Source organism: Hemibagrus wyckioides, linkage group LG26, assembly GCF_019097595.1.
Source record: "Hemibagrus wyckioides isolate EC202008001 linkage group LG26, SWU_Hwy_1.0, whole genome shotgun sequence".
Classification (NCBI taxonomy): Eukaryota; Metazoa; Chordata; class Actinopteri; order Siluriformes; family Bagridae; genus Hemibagrus; species Hemibagrus wyckioides.
Window position 1 is genome coordinate 12,200,900 of NC_080735.1, and position 20,117 is coordinate 12,221,016.

A 20,117-nucleotide genomic window follows, 5' to 3' on the forward strand; every position below is an offset into this window, starting at 1 on the left:
AATCCTGTAAGATAGATTATGTATCATGAACATTATAAAAATGTAATGCAAATATCCTCTCAGAAATACTGTCACGTTAGCTCGTGGCAGTTAATCGGCTAATACGAGTAATAATATTATGAACATTTCATGAATGTGATGTAAAAACCATCTCAGGAATCCTGTCGGGTTAAAAGTCAGCTAGTGTTATATCAGTAAATATTATAATGTGACATGAAAAATTGGAAGATTGTCTAGTAATATTACGGCCATTTATGAACGTAAATGTAAAAATCTTCTTAAATAGCCAGTTACTGCTAGTAGTCAATATTATAAACATATATTAATAGGACATCTCAGGAAAAAAATCTCAGTAAATCTTTAAGATAGATTATGTATCATGAAGACTTTTGAATGTGATATAGAAATCCTCTTAGAAATCCTGTCAAATTATCACATTTAGCTAGATTTAGCACAATTCAGCTAGAGTTTGTAGTAAATATTATGAACATTAATCAATGTGAGGTAATAGATAGAATAGAAATCCTGTCAGATCATCACATTTTAGATAGTTAGTTATTTTTAATTGGCAATACTATGATTATTTACCAATATGAAAAAAAAAAAATCCTCTCAGATCCTGCAAATTAATTTGCATTAGCTAGAAAGCTAGTGTTATATCAGTTATCACTTCTGAGCAGAATGTGTCCTAAAATGTACTGAGGGTTGAGCAACTTATTAACAGCAAGGGTCACACTTTTGGGTTAGAATAAAACTTCATTATGTCAAATTGGCTAGCATTCACAGTAATGACCAATATTTAAAAGCTGCTATTACATAAAGAATCTGAACAAACCAGAGCTTGTGGTAATACCGATCCACAGACACTCCCTGTCATCTTGCTTTTGTCTGTAGTCAACTTAGCAGACTTGACATGTTATATTGCTGATCCGAAAGCATAAAAAAAAAATCCACCAGAAGCTCCGTCAACCAGCCACAAATATGTCAAGTACAAACCCAGCAACCAGACATCTTGTATCAGCAAAATGCTGTTGTAACACAACTGAAAAACACTGAGTGAAGGTCAGCCAGAAGCCACAAAAATGTTCAGCACTGAAAACTGACTTTGGATCACTTGTGAGCAGAATGTGTTCTGAAATGAGTGGATGGCCAAGCAGTAAAATATGTTATAATTAGACACTAGGAATCAGCAATATGACAAATCCAACAATCCAATACAACAAAACTCAATGGTCAGAGATACCAAAGTGAGGTGAAACATTTGATGCTTTTGTGGCTGGACAGAAGATTTGGTGATATTACAAACTGGTTTCTTAGGTAGAGGCCTCAATGTACAAGCTTTCCTTTTTATATATGGTATGTAGTTAGTTTAAGCATTAGATTAAATTTAGGATTATGCCTGCAATTCTCACAGTTTTGGGTCAAAGTAAAATAGCCAACTTTGCCGTTGGCTCCCTAGATGAAAAGAGCTTCTGTTCCATTCGGGTACACACCACAGGTGGTACTCGCTCTAAGGGAGAAACTCTGACACATATTCAGCTGAGGAGTAAAGAAAAGAAACATTCAGCATATGGTCTTTCGTCTCATTTTGTCGCAGGTAACTTCGTCGCAGTCAAATTCAACCTCAACAAACACCTGCTCAAATAGGAAGACAAGAGATAGTCAGAGCTCAGGAAGATACATGCAAGCTTTCCACACAGTAGCTGGTTCATTTGTGTAGGATCAAGTAGGATCAATAACCAGAAAAATACTAAAAACCTTCCCATTTACTTTCATAAAACAAATGCTTTGATTGACTATGTACCTGTGCTTAATGCTAATGTAACCATAGTGTATGTTACCAAATCCCACTGCCTCCAGAGCCACACACAAAAGCAGTAGAACCTTTCTTCCTACACTGATGAATTAGCTTGCATGAATACAGATTTAGCACTATGTGAAGTCAAATATATTGAAAGATAAAATCAGCCTCGAATAATATATTTTATGTTCAACGCAAGGACGTAACACCACATCTAATAGCTGCGACATTCCCCAATGGCTACATGATCATAACGTCATTTGTTTACTTCAGTCTGAATTGATGTAACTAGCTAACTAGCTTGTGTTACTTGTTTGCTAACTGCTCGTCATTTATGATCCCAGGCAGCCAAAACATGAGGCAACTGGAGCTTTTACTTGCCCAGTGACCTAGATTACAAATTCTTGATTGGAACACTCTACAATGTGGTAAAGCATCAACCTTATTATCTGAGACAGACAAGGTTATGTGTCACAATGTCAACAACAGAAAAGAATATTACAGATAATAAAGATATCAGCCTGCTGAATAGCGAATAGTCATTACTCAGTAACCAAGACAAAACATCACAAATGCAATTTATGACAATGTAACATGGATGCTGGTACCTATTTGAAATTTATCGAGCCCAAAGATGCCATCTTGGTCTCATCTTTACACTCTTTCTGTCCAGCTCTGTGCATGTTACTAAAAGCAGGATAACTTCAAGTACATAAATGTTTTACAGTGGAAAGGCTCTAATCCAGTATGAGCAAGAAGCTGGCCAAACAAGCCTGAATCATGAAAGAAAGCCTCAGGGGAAAAGCATCAACACTGCAGCCTGGCAAGCACACCATGATATAGACCCAAAATATTACAGAGATGCCTCCAAACATGGCATCTGTTCAACAATCGTGCAGCATGCAAAGGATAGAGTCTGCAGGAAAGTGCGCATTGTGCTGACCAGCTGGTACAACGCTCTGTCCAACACACTTATGACCATTGCTTAGTGATTCAAAAATAATATGATCAAATGCCCTTATTCTTGACCAGCAGGGGTGTGTTTTGTTGTAAATGGAGCAGAACACATTAGGGAGTGGTCCAATAGTGCTGAATCAGCTGCGAGGTCAATTTTCCCTAGTTCTATCTAGCAAGAATTACTGCACACTAACTAAAATGGCAGCAGCTAGTCATGACTGAAAGCCAGAATTTGGACTAATAAAGTGCACGGAGCTTCAATAACAAGATCTCATCAGGGCTGAAGCGGCAGATCTGAATCCAATTTCCATTTTCTCAAAGTAGACCGCAAGCCATATGAGAAAACGCCTTAATCTTCCTTCACCATCCCCTTTCAGTGCGTTTATTATGCAAGGTCTGGTGTAGATGTGGAGTAAAACTGTGGTTTAACTGTGGAGTTTCAGTTTGGCATGAGAGGTGTGAGGCTTGCTCAGCAACTCCTCTGTAGATTATCAATGGAGGCTTTGACACAGGATCCACCTTCCTGGTAGGAACATGGCTTCCTCTACAACACAGTGGGCTCTTTTCATAGTCCCATATGTGTCTAAAATAGGTTAACTCAACATGCTGTGATTGTGGAACACACACACGCACACACACACAAGCACACAAATATACTATATAATATGTGACCCATGAAATATATATTCATTGAGTTCAATTTCTTTTAATATATTGCAAGTCACTTCCCAATAGATACTGGCCAAGTTTTATTTTTTTTCAATAGTATACAGCAATTATACTCTAAGCAATGCTGGCAATTTTCATGCACCTTGCAAAAATATTAAAACAAATTGTTAAATACATTTGTTTTGCGTTTTTTTTCAAGGGTAACCATGAAAACTGTTTATTTAAAAGGATTCTGAGGTTTCTAAAACTTGCATGTGATACAAACCGTGTAATATGAAATTGCATTTTATAAAAATTTGGCCTCGATTACTTAAGAGCTGTACACAGGATGTGATAAAAACTCATGCTGATCCTGTAACACATTTTGTTCACTTTGGTTCTAATCCAAATAACCACAACAGAAATATAAGTGATGGGAAAGGATTTCTGACATGTTTACTTAAAGGATTTTTGTTACATTCATAAACAATTCCAGCTGCTAATACTGGTTAGCAAACGTGAGCTAATCTGACAGGATTTCTAAGAGGAATCTTATTATACTCGTACATTTTCATAATTATTACACCTGACATTAACCAGCAAGTTAATATCAATAATTCTGACAGGATTTCTGAGAGGAGTTTAGGGTTTATATTTAAAAATGGCTCCAATGTTTACTTCTATGTTAGTTGGCTAGCAAACATGCTAATCTGACAGGATTTCTGAAAGTCAGAATTCCACATTTTTTTTGCATACATCTTCACACTGTATCCATATAGTAATAATAATATAATAAAATAAAATAATCAATGAATTTTTCATGTTACTTTATTGTGGAAAAAATCTATTATTGGACAAAACTGTATCTATATTTACGGTACATTTGTAACAGATTACATTAATAGTCCTTGGTAATGGAGTCTGATTGTTGGACTCATAAACAAAAAAGAATTAAAGCAGCTTTTTGTTAGGGACTGCATGCATTTTTTTAAACACATTTTATTTATGGGCGTCCACGCATGCATGTCCTAATTCACACACCCTAATCCTCACACACACACACACACACAAACCTAGGGGACTGGGCTGAACGCATCCACTCCCATTCTACAACTCCAGGCTACAAGGTCTGGCTTAAAGTTCTTAAGGAATTTTGTAATGGACAAGAATATGCGCTGTATTAAAACTGCTTATAAAAGTCAATCTGCTCCTGTCAGTAATGCATGCTACATTAAACAAAATTAATTTCTCTTTTCCAAGCCATTTATCAAATACGCTGCCAATCAGCGTGGCAGTAAGCAGGCGAGAGAGTGCTCTTTGACGTCTGAAGTGTTTATCAGCGACTGACAGAAAGTGTGTGCGCTAAACTATAGCTGGATATTTGCATTTTTGTCATTGTGTGTCCTGTGTGAATTTGTATATATAAAACATAATAGAATTCATCTGGAATTGTGGATAAACACATTAGTGAAATGAAATATAATGTTAAATGAGTGGAGGAAATGTGTGTGTGTGTGTGTGTGTGTGTGTGTGAGGTATATTAGTGTATGTATATAAATTCCTACCTGAAGGTCGAAGAATTTGCTGTACCTCCTGTAGATAATGTGGGACGTGGAATCAGAGTACGTGACATTGATGAGATACACCTGCAGAGAAAACACACACACACACACAGAGCATGTTAACTTTAATTTACTGACACATCCATTACACTCTCCCTGTCATCTCACACATATGTATAATATATAATCTTTAAGCAGCTTCCACAGCTTACTGTAACATGATTAAAACTGTCTAATTAAATCGCAGAAAACTGGTAGAACTGTGAGTTTCTCCCATGTTTTATAAACAGGAAGAGACACTGTTTTTCTACAGCCACCTCCATGTCTTTATTTCCCCTAAGGACTTTGGTTCACACAGACATGAACACACTCTATATACATATATATATATATATATATATAGGGGTTTCTGACCAAATGTCAGGAATAATCCATGCAATGTGATTACCACCCCTAAAAGTCAATCATTTTACTATGTTAGTAAGCCCCTAAGTACTTTATTATTTACTTGTCCACAAAACAAGTTATTTCTTGTTACCACTTACTTTATAACAGCTATAGTCATTTCCACAGCAGCCTCTTTTCTCTCTCTTGAAGTTTATAAGACATAATGATTGTTACCGAGAAACCATAAAAGTGTCAGAAAACTGAAAAATACAGGTTTACCTTTGATTCCTACAAAGCGCTAACCCTGTGGACTCTCCAAAAGTGCTACATAAACATTCCCCATACAGAAAGATTTACCATTTCAACGATTACGCACTTAATCCGTTTTAATCCGTTTACATGGAGCGTCTGCCATAATGTCCCTGTATAAGTTGTTGGTGAGCATTCAGTACATTCATCACATCGTCCTGTCCTACCAGTGCACCACTATTGCAAACCTACTTCAACATAACCATACTAAAATATGAAACTATCATTCTCCCCTACAAATCAGTATCCTCCCACATAAATTACTGAGAGGAAGCAGTCTGTGGTGGTCAGGATTGAGTTAAGCTCTTTAAACAAAAGAAAACTGTCAAAACATTCAACATGATGCACCATGTACAGTGTGAACAAGAATTCACACCAGATACAACACATATGGAGTAGCGTAATCATCATTCCGTCAAATTCACACCACTTTCAACTCCGTAATCTTTACCGGTGCCCATATGTAAAGCATCTACTGGAGCACTGAGGCCGGCCCAGCTATAAACCTAAATAAAGCACAGTGTACTTAGAATCAAGACACATGACAGTAAAGCAGTAAAGAAACAACATATTCGGGTTTATTCCGGTTGTCAGTTTAATGACACTCACGTACATTACTGTAAGTTTGCATGCTGCAGACTTTGGAGTAAGTTTAACCCTTTAGAGCCTGTAAACTGGTTAACTTATCATACATTTTCAACCAGTATAAACAGATTCATTATTTTATCTCCACAAGTCTGATAGAACATTAGTCAGGACTCTGTCGGCTTTCACTGTGAGGCGTTTTTGCCTTCTGTTGTGATAACCTTAACAGAATTTAGTGATTGAAGACAATTTTCGATGCTTATGAACAAACACTTGGGGCACCTCAGAGAGCAGAAATTTTGGGGTTTTTTCTCTGAATATATAACCCCTAGTAGGCTAGAAAAAAAATAAACTTTTGAAAAACTATAAAATATTAAAGCAATGAGTGTCTACTTTCACATGAGCCTCCACCACTGTGGAGTATAACATGACAAAGAGATTCAATGCTGAACAAAACAGAGGGGGACAAATTACATATAGATATTTCTGGCCTCTGGTTAAAAGAGTTGGTTATCTATTTTATTTTACATATAATGTTTCTATAACATCTGTAACAACAGCAGCATTTCTCCTTTCACCTCAGGAAGTTTTTCCTTGCCACCATCATCTCAGGCTAGTTTATTAGGGATAATATAGGGATGAAATAGGGATAAAATGGTTGCTTAACTTTGAACTTCATAAATTCTTTTTCTAGGGTTCTATACTTCTGTAAAACTGTACAAATAAATTGTATTGAACCTTCTTTGGCTAACTAGAGAACCAGTACCACACAAACCATCTAAAGTGGTGCACTTATTACGTAAGCATAATTAGCAAATTCAGCTAATACAGCATCAATGCTTCCTATTTCATGAAATTCAATGCCTAAATACTGTTTCTGCCTTTATGAGAGGAAATAATCTGTAGCTGCAAGATGGGGGCCTTTCCCAAACCAGGACCTTGTCCAACAGTGCATTGTTCTCAGAAGCTAAATAAGTCCTAAGGCCTTGAAGCTTTACACATCAGCAAGGCACCATGACATCATCTACTGCCAGGGTGTAAAAGAGGCCTGAGACTGCAGAAGAAAACAGTAGAGGCGTTCACGCTTTTCGAAATTCCCCTCTGGAGGGTTTAATTAACTGCTGCATGTTCACCCCACTTCACTCAGCATGTAATTGAGCTTCTACACAAAGAGCAGGGGCGGTTTCTTTTGATCTTAAAATACTGAGAGCAATTCAGAAGCTTTGCCTTATTTAGGACTGTTTAGCAATGACATTAATATTCATTACATTGAACTAAAAGTGGCATATTCAGAGTTTAGACTTCTGTGAGGTTTAAACGTGATACAAGCCATAACATTATTACTCAGAATTGTGCATGGTTTGGGTTCTATCACATTTTATAAAATTTGGCCTCGATTACTTTTGAGCTGTATCTCATGGTGAGCCTGAAACACGTTTTGTTCCAATTTCGAATGATCACAACCGAAATATAACGGATGGGAAAGGATTTCTGAAAAGGTTTCCTGAGAGACATGTTTGTTCCGTTCATAAATGATCCCAGTTGCTAATACTGCTTAGCTAATCTGACAGGATTTCTGAGAGGAATCGTAGGTTATGTTCATCCATTTTCATAATTATTACACCTGACATTAACCAGCAAAGCTAATATCAATAATTCTGACAGGAGTTCTGAGAGGAGTCAATAAAGGTCTTCAACTGATACTGCCATGTTCGCTGGCTAGCTAACATGCGCTAAGCTGACAGGATTTCTAAAAGGATTTTAGGTTTTATACATAGATGTTCATAATATCACTCCTAACATTAGCTGACGAGCGAAAATAAGCTAATCTGACAGAATCCTGAGAGGATTCTCAGGTTATGGTCATAAAAATTCTAACACCTAACAAGCAGCCAGCTAATATCAGCTAACCTGGCAGGATTTCTAAGAGGATTCTCATGAATGTTAATAGTTTAATCTTAACATCAGCTGCTCAACTAGCATTTCTAGGATTTCTGTGAGGAAATTAGGTCAAATTTTAGGTAAAATGGGCATAATTCCCATTGTTAACACTAGCTGGTTAGACAAGCTGACAAGAATTCAAAGAATTGTAATGTTATCGTACATAAATGGTTCATATAATACTTTTGATAGAACTTTTGATTGTCTCAGGATTTTCCAGTCATTTTATCACATATATATGCATAACGTATACATAAATATTATTTATAGTTATCATTTTATTGCTATGACTAGCACTCGTATTCGCTAACATGAGTGAATCTTTCATTTCTTTCATATTTTACATATATGTGAATATGTGTTTATAATATAATAGGTTTATAAAACAATAGAGCGGGGAATAACACTCAAAAAGAGCAGATAATTCAATCAACTTGTAGTATGAAGTGGGATGATACTGTACTGTATATCTCTCTGTAAATCACACAGGCACCAAAAACTACCTCAGTTCTATAATATTATGTAAATGCAGACCATACATGTGGCTGATATTGGTATGTTGAGTGAATTGAGGAGCTGTAAACACAGGGGCACTGAAATCTTATATTATTAAGACATAAGCAGCTTTTTCTTTGTTAGTGAATTCAGCGTATGAGTGGTTGAAGCATAGAAAAGAGATGTGAAGGTGGTGCAAAAAAATGTGTCACGAGAAAGCTGGGAATTTACTGGAACTAAGCCGAGGGGAAGAGAAGTTTCATGAGTAGTCTGTCTCCCAAACCTTGAATTATTTTTATGCCAATATGGTAATGTGTCCCACAACTGCTAGAACCGTTCAGGTGCTTAATCGGGCGGCAACAACGGCGCAAGATGGTCGAAGTGTATTGTATTTCCTTACAAAAAACATTTGATCAACCTCTGAAATGCAAAATGAGTGTCCAAAGGGACTGCATCAGGAGGCCAAACTACGCTGCACATGGGAAGCAGGTGCACCAGTAAAGGACTGTCAGTGCCTACATTCAGCAGCTGCCATGTACCTGACATTGCTGTTAAATTAGCAAACATGATGCAAGAGACACAGGTGGAGCAGAAACAAAGACAAGTAGAGTGTGTATCTCTGTGTGTGTGTGTGTGTGTGTGTGTAAGACAGAGACAGAGAAAGTAAGAGAGAAACAGAGAGACAGAGAGTGATGTTGATTTGACAGGCGAGTGTGTATGTATTGTTTTTCTGGAAGGGCACCAGCAGTTTCTCCGGCATTGGCAAGCTGCTAAAAGCCTCCACAGCTGCTATTATTCTCTGTGGTGAACACACGTAGCGAAGCAGTGATCAGTGTGTTTTCTTCAGTCATATACACACCACAGATGAAAAATTAACATGCGTATGCATCTTTGAATCACAAAAGGGCTCTGATTGCCAACTAATGCAATCACTGGGAAAGATGTATGGAATAAATTCTGGACTAATTATATAGACTTATTCATGTTTATTACAGTGTCTTCCCCAGGTAGCATATAGTTGAAAACGTCCACAATTATGCTTCAAAAACATCATGTACTGATCATCGGTAATGCATATTCTACTTTTTATATTTCTAGAAAATCACTGCCACCAGTCGTGTGGTACCACCAGACTAAACAGCACCCCAAAAAAGTAGGTTATGTCGCTGTGTGTGCTATCTGTGATGAGTCCATGAGGAAAAAGTAGAAGTCTTTGGAACATGGATGCATTTTCACAGATTTTATAGATTAACCAGTACTCAAGCTAACATTATTAGATTAATAGGAGAATTTTTAGGTAATATCGATCAATATTTTTAATCACTGCCCCATTACTGCTAATGCTAGATGCTAGCTGAACCCCTGACAGGATTTCTAAGAGAATTTGTTTCCAGATGTAGTTATAAATATTGATGATGTCTATTGTTAACTCTAGCTGGCTACCTTATCGGAAAATAAGCTGACAGGATTTAAAAGAATATTTTTACGTTATATTGTTAGTCTGCTTAATCTGCTATATAATTATAATTTCCATTGCTAATGTTAGCTAGCCAGTTAATATGAACTACACTGACTGGATTTCTGAGAGACTATTCATGTTCTATCATGCTTATGTTTCTCTTAAAACTAGCTGCTAACTGATACGACATAATTTTCTTTTTGTTTTATTTTCATTTCATTAATATTGGCTGGCTAGCAACATGAACTAATCTGAAAATTTCCGAGAGGATTTTAAGTCATGTTCCAAAATTATTGTAATCTTCACAGCTAATGCTGACTGGCTAACTAACATGAAATTAATCTGACAGGATTTCTGAGAAATATTTTCAGTGATATTTATAAACATGGCACACAATTCTGTACCATTCAAACACCAGTCAGTGTTAGTGGGGCAATTTGACAAAGGCGTTGATTTTCACACAGACATAAACACTGTATTTATAGGTCTATATCTGCCTTTGATTATTCTTTTTGTTGGATTTTTAATACAGCCTTGAAGCAAAAACAGTTCAATTTCAGCAGTTTCCTTAAAATGAGCGTATTACTTTTGAATGTTGGTCTGTCTTATCCCAGTAAAGCCACATGAGAAGTTAATCTTGTGCAGGCAGTGGGGTCAACATGAGTTCATATGTCTCATCTATAACACTGGAAAAGTCCAGTGCAGCTGACAGTCCAGTGAAACTGGGACACGGCAGCGCCGAGAGAGTTTTAGATGCTGTAGATAGCTACTCTTTTGATGAGTTGTAGCGTATGTTGTGTCCACTCTGAATCTGACACTGGGAAACGGCCTTCACTATGCTGTTGGTAATCTTCCATACCGTTCATGCCACTCTGCCGTGTGTGTGTGTACAGCTATCTAAATAGATACCGGCTTATCACATACTGCAGCAGGCCTGCAGCCAAGACCAGGAGATGTCCCTCCACCTTCCTGAACCTCAATGACTATGTATGTGTGTGATTGAGAGAGAGAGAACATAGCATCACTCTCCTTTCACAAAATTGCAGGACAGAATACTGCATGCACATAAAAATAAATAAATAAATAAATGAAAAATGACAAACTTGTGGACGTGTGGGTGTGTGACCACACACTTTAAATAAAGCTCCTCGACCCGACTGGCATGCAGGCTAGCTCACGCGGCCTTTCCCTCCCCGACTATAACACTTAATTGCATAGTGGAGAGCAACCTTGATCTGTGGGCGGGTACGCATGTGTATAAAAGTTCGACTCATCGCACTTTTCTCTCCGCTCACTTGCTGACAGGGCCATCCGCATAGCAGCCTAGAGGGGAAAAACAGCAATCGCTTCAATGCTGAAAATATCAGGCGCAACCCGACTGACCCTCAGAGCATAGCAGAAATAGAATGGTGCTCAGAGACAAGCTAAAATCTGATCCTGGGTTGACGTGTAAGATTCACTTTACAGTTTCTCGTCCAGATCGTTTAAAGCCGTAGTCGGAACAACAAGTGGCAGGTTTTAAAAAGTACAGCACCCAAACTCCTCTTTCCCTGTAGTAAAAAGTATAAAAGAAGTGAATGAGAAGATGCAACAAAGTGTCAGAAAATTTAAAAAGTACATTTACACTAAATCCACACCAGCCTTTACCCTCAAAGAATCCACCATTTTGTGACAGAAATTAACACAATATAAATCAGACTCTGTGAAACAGCAGAATTGAGAGAGAGATATGTTGTAGATGACTACAGAATCTGATGACTACAGAATTTAAATCAACTACAGATGAAGTTCTGCAGATTTGGGCCAAGACACGTCCGTTGATGTCATCACAACACGCGTTCAGCCAAAACCGTCTTCTGTTTCACGTGTGTCAAACATGAATACAGCCATCAGAGAAACTAATTACATATGTGTCTTCACTGGGAGGAGAATAAAAGTAGAATGCTTCAATGCTTCAACTAGGTTTCTGCACTAAAGCACAAAAAACCCTATAATATCGTGAAATCGGATTCAGCCACCATTTCCTGGACGATTTATGCTTTGTGTTTGGTTCTGGACTTCCAGTAAGTGTAAAATACATGTCAAATTTCCAAGTCTTTTAATGAGCAATCATTGCTGTCAATTAAATGTAACTTCATTTACTGTAATTCATCTACACTTAGCTTTTTTTTCTTCCAGACACCTGGCTGTAAATAATTAGCTGTCATATCTTAGTTTGAGACACAGATCACACACATGCATGCACCACTACACACACACACACATTTAAACTCTTTCAACAACTAATTTATGAGACTTAAACAGTCTAGACCCGAGTTTCCCAGAAGCATCAAGGCACAAAGATACTCGTGTGCTCAAACACTTTCTTTCAGTGAAGATGATTTTAAATGATCTTGAAGATGATCTCTTGGGAAACCCAGCCCAAAACAATAACAACACACTGTATTTTTATAAGAGGAAACTTTAAATTAAACAGTGGGTCTCAATACAAGAGTAATTCATTAAAAGATCTTAGTACTGAGTTGAATGCGTATTTTAAAAAAATCTCTTTTTAATAAGGCATACAAAGCTGTTATAACCATGATAACCAAGCCTTAATCTGGGAAACAGCCAGTCTGGTCATAAATCAAAAATAATGAACAGTATGACCAGATAGTATATTAATCTCTAAGAAAAGTGAAAGTCTTGAAAAACGCAAGTGAGAGCAATTCAGCTTTGTAAGTTTGTAACACTTGGGGTTGATATAACTCAAAAATCTTTCCTTTCGATCCTCGATCTATCTGTGGGTTCTAGCAATTACATCAACTGTGTATAAGTGAAAAATGTTTTTTCCGTGATCTTGCTTTCTGAAATTTCATTCTTCCTACTGTGTCTTGATTACTGAATGGAAATTCTGCCATCTGTCCTGATTTAAAAACCTTCTCTTTACTCGATTCGACTTGTTTTACACTACAGACCTTACGTAAATAGGATTCTTCAACAGAGGTTCATTGGAATATGGAAAATGCTCTAGAAAACCAAAACAGTATCATGTAAGAACTTTGATATGACGCTCATGATGGAAGATCTCAGCCATTACTGCTTGCTATTTGCATTAAAAAATAAACATTTCTGCCTGTTTTGGGTGTCCAGGTTCAGCATTGAACACCTACACCTTCGCTCTACACCTACCAGGCATACCATTATGACCACCTGCCTAATATGGTGTTGGTCCCCCTTTTGCTGCTAAAACAGCCCTGACCCATCATGCACTGTGTATTCTGACACCTTTCTATCAGAACCAGCATTAACTTCTTCAGCAATTTGAGCAACAGTAGCTCGTCTGTTGGATCGGATCACACGACCCAGCCTTCTCTCCCCACGTGCATCAATGAGCCTTGACCGCCCATGACCCTGTCGCCGGTTCACCACTGTTACTTTCTTTGGAGCACTTTTGATAGATACTGACCACTGCAGACCGGGAACACCCCACAAGAGCTGCAGTTTTGGAGATGCTCTGATCCAGTGGTCTAGCCATCACAATTTGGCCCTTCATCAAACTCGCTCAAATCCTTACGCTTGTCCATTTTTCCTGCTTCTATCCCACCCACTAACAGGTGCCATGATGAGGAGATAATCAGTGTTATTTACTTCACCTGTCACTGCTCATAATCTTATTCCTGATCGGTGTACAGTGGTGAATTATTGGCTAATATACAATTAGGGCTTTGAAGAATTTTAATACTACGGTTTCCAAAAACATGTACAATAGGTTGACCTAACTTAATAGGAACAATGTTTTCCTAAAAAGAAAAGTCATATCAAACTGCTCTCTGAGATGCCCCGAGTGCTTGTTCATGTAAAATGTGAAGGTCTTATCTTCATCCATTAAAATTCTGTATAAGGTTAATCCAACCTGAGTCTCACACTGAAATCCAACACTCATTTCATATCAGTTTATACTGATTAAAAATGGATATGTCCAAACCCACACAAGCTACATAACTGTGAAAAGTTACATAAATATTAGGACTCCTGGTAGTTCTTCATAGCCTCCATAGCTCTTCTTTTACTTTGTCCTGTGAATTCTTTGTGTGATTGTGGAGTAAAATGATCAAGACACACACTGAACCATATTCTTAACTAGAATGTGAAATGTGATTTGTATAAAAAAAAATATATGTAGATTTAATCTCTCCAGGAAAAGGACCGAGAGCTATTTTTGATTTTCTTCAAAGTCTTTTTGTTCTCAGAAACTTGCTAGAGTGAATTCCCATCAAAGGTTTCCAACAAAAATAAATATCCATGTTTTTACACAGTAACAACCAAATGAGCTTGTGAGAATTGCCACAAAGGGAAAGAAAAATACGTGTCAAAACAAAATGTCACATGAATCTGACAGAACTTACAAGAACGGCAGATTCTACGGATCACAATAGACAACATTTGGGAAATTTTCTGAAAATTCTACACGCTCTTAAAACTTCAATTAGGACCAGTTGCAGGAGACAGAAGTCTCATTCATGCAAAAGCTTTCAGCAGGAAATATGGTCAAATATGGAAGGGTGGTGTATAAATCACTGGATTTAACACAGGCATTCCATTGTACATCTATCCCAAGAATATAATTTATATACTAAAGTATCATAAAACATAATGATTGACTAATATCCAGTTTAGAAGCGTCGCAAAAGCTTCCTACATTTCCAATCCTGAAGAAATCTGAGCTACGCATGACACAAATTTACACACCTCTGTTGTGAAAAAAAAATGAGAAATAAGAAACTTACTCTACAGTCAGCAATCCTCCGTCCTTCAGATTTGTCTCGCTGAAATGAGTGGAGAAGCACTTTAGCAGGTTTGGTGTGGCTGGAAAGCAGCAGGCCTCACCACTAAAAGCTCTGAACCCCGCCTAAAGCCATCTATTTAAAGGCTCGTATAAAGAAACTCTACCCATCTTCCACGTTTTCGACTCGAACATTTTGCCGCCCACAAAACCTTTATTACAGCATAATAATATAGTAGAAAATCGGAGATCGATGGTGAAAAGACGAGAAATTCTTCCGACACATGGGTATAAAATCAATCGCAGGACTGCTGATGTTTCCGCAAGTCAAATCTGTTCTAAATATATAGCTATACTCCAGCTTGGAAGAATGTATGATGGAATATACAGGATGTGCTTTTGGTTTCTCTCTGTGTGTGTTTTATTCCCTGAATTTAAACCCCACTACACCCAAAGCTAATGTTCTTCTCTGGTATATGTCACATAGGATATCTAGCAATATTTAAACAATGTGTATCCAGTTGTCCTGTTGAGAGAATCAGTGGTGTCTTCCAGATACTGTTTCATCTGAGGCTCCTTTGTTCATCTGAGGCTCCATACTACCAAATTTGACACATGCTGACAAACATGCATCCGTTCATCTTCAATAACCATATTATGCTGGTCAGGGTGGCCGTGGAGTCTCAGAAACATGGTGCAAAAGGCAGGAATACGCCTACAGATGGGATGCCGGTTCATCACAAAAAGCAAAGCACACACAAATTCAAGCCTAGGGGCAATCTGGAGTAGATAATGACCTACTGACAAGTTTTGGGAGGTCAGAGGAAACTAGGGAACACAGAGGATACCGGGGTTCTGTCATTGTGGGATAGGAAAACACAAGCTGCGAAAAATGCATACACCCTTGTGTGGGATTAAAATTCATCACAGGGCACCAAGTATATACACATATTCATATCTCCAGGCAATTCAGTGTAGGTAATCCACCTACTGGTATGTTTTGGGATGTGGGAGAAAACTGGTAAACCTGGAGGAAGATAGGGAGAGAACACAGACACTCCTTATAGAAAGTAAACTGTGTTCAGGATCAAAATAGAATCCTTGGATTGGCGAGACGATAACACTACCTGCTCCACCACTTTGTTTTATCAAGTAAAAGACTAGATAATAAACCGCAATAAAAGGTTGGGCATTATGGTGATATAAACACCATATATAAGATTTCATCCAGCACTAAATAGTTCCATGCTTTGTCCATTTAGAGGAAAGGTTGTTCTTGTTGCACCATCGGAAAAATATAGCTAACCTTCCTAAGCACCCATTAGGAACCCTTTCCCTAAATGTTTAATAGCATGCTTTGTGTAATGGCTTGATGTGTGAATGAAACAAACAACTTGATGTGAGATTTAGACAGCGTTAGGTTTAGAGTGTTGTACTGTTCTTGTAAAATGTGTCTTGGCTGTAAGCTTTCAGCAGCCAGGGCTGTTGCTAATGACATCCTGGGAAGGGGCCTTCGCAGGAAGTCATTATCTCACTAATCATTAATTTGGTGGTATCTAGATTAAAGAAGTCACAAAGATTAAAGAGGGTTCCCCTCAATCTCTGTGCTGAACGGCAGAAAGTCAGAGAGTGATGTCACGTTTATGGAATGGCCTTTTAACTGCTATGGGAAGAGTGTGGCCAGAAGACCCTTTGCCTTATCATTGCACAAACATCTCCACACACACGGCCTCTGCCCTTTTTTTTTGAGTGGTCATTTCCACTTTATACATGACCTCTGCTTGGCCCCTTTACCTCATTCGCAGAGACTCACAAACACCGCGCAGTCTTGGCACAGGAAGTAGCACACTGCATTTCCTGAATAGATGTAAAAGTGTTGATTCAGCACGCGCTTCCTCCTTCCAACCTTTTAGGATCGGAGTTAAAGTGCTAGCCCTGATTTTTCCAATCCAGTAGCAACTGCTTCGGCTGACTGTAGAAAAATGTAGAAAATGGACTGTAGGAAAACATTTCCAGTGGGATTTTTAGCTTAAACACAAGTACAAAAAACAAACACTTGTACAAATAAAGGCTTTCCAAAGCCGATCATAGCCTTCTACAGAACCGCTAGGCCAAGATGTTGTCATTCCTGCCACACCTACAACCATGTACACAAAGGAGAAATGCCCTCACTATACCAGACGATACATAGATAGATAGATAGATAGATAGATAGATAGATAGATAGATAGATAGATAGATAGATAGATAGATAGATAGATAGATAGATAGTATTGATTCCATAATGGACATGTGTTACAGCAGCTTAGTCAGTAGCACGCACACACACTAGCGTATAAACTAGCAGTAGATAATGAAGATGAAAAACCGTGAGAATCTAGAATATAATTATGTTAATGTTTATAGTAGCGCAATGTGACAGTGTTATCTCGTGTCACCCACAGGTGAGCTGTTACCTGACTGAGTAAACACTACTCCCTTGTGTGTTTACCATTAGATAAAACCTGTGCTTGGTTGTTTTTCATGTCATTCAAATAGATAACCTCTTTATGTAAAATCAGGCATGAGTTAAGTGACAAAAATTGTCAAATTCTCTACTAATAATGAGAAGCAAAGAGCTGTGAGTCCGGTCTGGCTCTGACCTCTATTCTATCCCTCACTCAACACTCCAGCCTGTCCCTTTTTGCATTCCACCGTAAAAACTTTTATTAATCCCTGTTGATTTCTTAAATCTTATTGGGTAAAAGGTCTTGCCTTTTTTTTTTTTTTTTTTTACAAGGCTATCACGCAGTTTTGGCTATGTAGCAAACTAGTATTAATCTGCTCTTTAGTGTATGTCTATCGCTGCTATAGTAACAACTCATTTCCAGTGACAAAAAAAAATAACTGAAGGCTAACAATAACCAATTTTAAACATGTTGCTATTTAACAGACAGTGAAAAACGGTGAAAACGTTGCTCTAGAGACGCTTTCTCCAACGAAAGGGTTAGGTGACAATTAAGAAAGAAAACACAAGGAAGGCTTGTCTTGTTAAAGAAACTGCTGAGTAAAGGACTTCTTTTTATACCTGTTACGCTGTAAGTAATAAACAGACCTTACACATGGAACTCGTTTCATGGACATTCCACTGCACGAATAAGGAACAATAAATAAATAACAAAACCGTGGAAAGTTTGGCAAATTGCTTTGGTATAAAAGCAATAAAGCACTTTGCTCTGTATATTGGCTATTGGCTATTGGAATCATGCCACCCTGTTGATTATTTTCCACTAAATGCACATCCTGTCAGGTTTTATTCCTGTTCATGTTTACCCTCATAGTCTCCGATCGGTTCCACCTGATCCTCATTTCCCATTGTAAATTCAAGCCCTTTGTTTCTCCGCCAAATCTTGTCAAAATCTTGCACTGTAAACAGAGTATCCGCTTTACTTACACTCTTGGGCTGGTTTCCCACCTAGTTTGTTTCGGCAAGTCTCGTAGCAGAGGTTGACTTTTTGTGACGTTTTTCATTCGTTTCGGTCGGTTTCACATTGCACTGTTCGTCAAGCGCGGCAAATTGTTTGCATGTGTGGCCTGGGTGCTGCTTTGATGGACAGATCTTACGGGGTCCCAGAGAGGGCTCAGGTCATGCAGGTGTGTTTTTATTAGTGAAAAGACAAAAGATTCTAGTTGTTAACTACCATTTAATAATAGAAGTTTCGGTTGCATCTGCAAAAAATCTCCGGGTTGCAACGGGTAGGCTGAGTATGGAAGCTATAGTTACTCTATAGTACACAATCGTGTTGTTTTCTTGGCTTTTACTTGTGGATTTATGAGAACATTTTCACCCTGGTTAACCTTGGTTGTCTGCCTGCCTGCTGAATCTTGGATATTGGATTGCGACGATGATTTAAGTAAACTATCCGTGCCTGCAAATGTTGTAATTTGGCTGTAAGCTGGTCTTCAGCTTCAATTTGTTATTAGGGTCTAAACTCTTAACCTTATCCTGTAAAGCACAAAACACACTTTGAATCTCCAGCTGGGGTCAACAACCGTTTCCAGGAAGTGGGACTTAAATGCCAAGATCTGCCATATATTAAGTGTACTGATCCCTAATCACTTCTCCTTCATCATTTAAACGGAGCCATGAAATGCTACAAGAAGCAAAATCTGACCCGAGGTCAGCGGTTCGGAATTCAGCACTGCGCCACGAGACCCCATATCTGTGCTCTCTTCTGTGGCACGGACTTCCCACGATGCCCACACATGTCACTGTACCCACAGATCGTAGCTAGTACATGATGTAATTGCACTGCGCTCAATGCAATCCCATCCACCACCCTGCTGTTGACAAGCTGCAAACAACTCAAGCTTACAGAAGGAGTAAAAAAAAAAGGATTAGGGAGAGAGAGAGAGAGAGAGAGAGAGAGAGAGAGAGAGAGAGAGAAAAGAAATGACAACCAGACGACAAGTGGAAAAAAAAAAAAAGATGCGGGACATCGTTTGAAATCTGGATCAAAATCATGAATCTCTAAAAGTAGTTACAGGGTTGATCTGGGATCTGCTGGATGTGTTTGCTTTGAACGCAGGATCAGATTCTTTAACAGTTTGGTAGATCTGGAGCTGGTTTTTATGTGTGGAAAAAAAGTGGGAACAAAAACCACACAGGCTTTGAGAAGAAGAAACAGAGCAGAACGACTGAAGATGGTTTAGAGACAATGCCTCACACACACACACACAAGAAATGCTTGGACATGAAGGTCTCTGGTGGGACTTGGGCTTTGGCACAGACAATGAGAGAGAGACTTGAGGACAAATGACCTGAGGACCAAACCCGCATAAGTGGAAAGTAGGACGGTGCGATAAGAGCTGAAATGATAACGGCTTTGCTTAATAGTATAATCGTACTGATTTATCACAATCGTTCAGCACCATTTTGAAAGCAGTTTTTGCAGGACTTTTTTAAAATTAAATCCACATTGCACAGGCTTTTTTTTTTTTACATTATCACTTTATATTACTTCACAATAATATGCAACTGAGAACTGCAAAATATACATACTGGTTCGACTGGAGCTACTTTTCAAAATGTAGTTAAGCCTCAGTTACTGCACTGTATTTAAAAAGTGGGAATTGTAGTTACGCTAAAAGCTTAATATATCTGACAAATACCCGGCTTTAATCAGCGTTGGTACTGCTTTTGATTACATTTAACTCATTAAATGAGTC

General features: G+C 38.2%; 1 protein-coding gene across 5 annotated transcripts in view; it reads right to left on the reverse strand.

Moving 5' to 3' along the window:
- Positions 1–20,117, reverse strand: part of sh3pxd2aa (SH3 and PX domains 2Aa) — a 123,314-nt gene that overhangs the window by 100,021 nt on the left and 3,176 nt on the right. For all 5 annotated transcript variants that reach the window (XM_058380184.1, XM_058380186.1, XM_058380182.1 and 2 more), the window contains exon 2: positions 4,972–5,052. In XM_058380184.1, the coding sequence (XP_058236167.1) occupies positions 4,972–5,052 (81 nt within the window). The remainder of the gene's footprint in view (positions 1–4,971; positions 5,053–20,117) is intronic.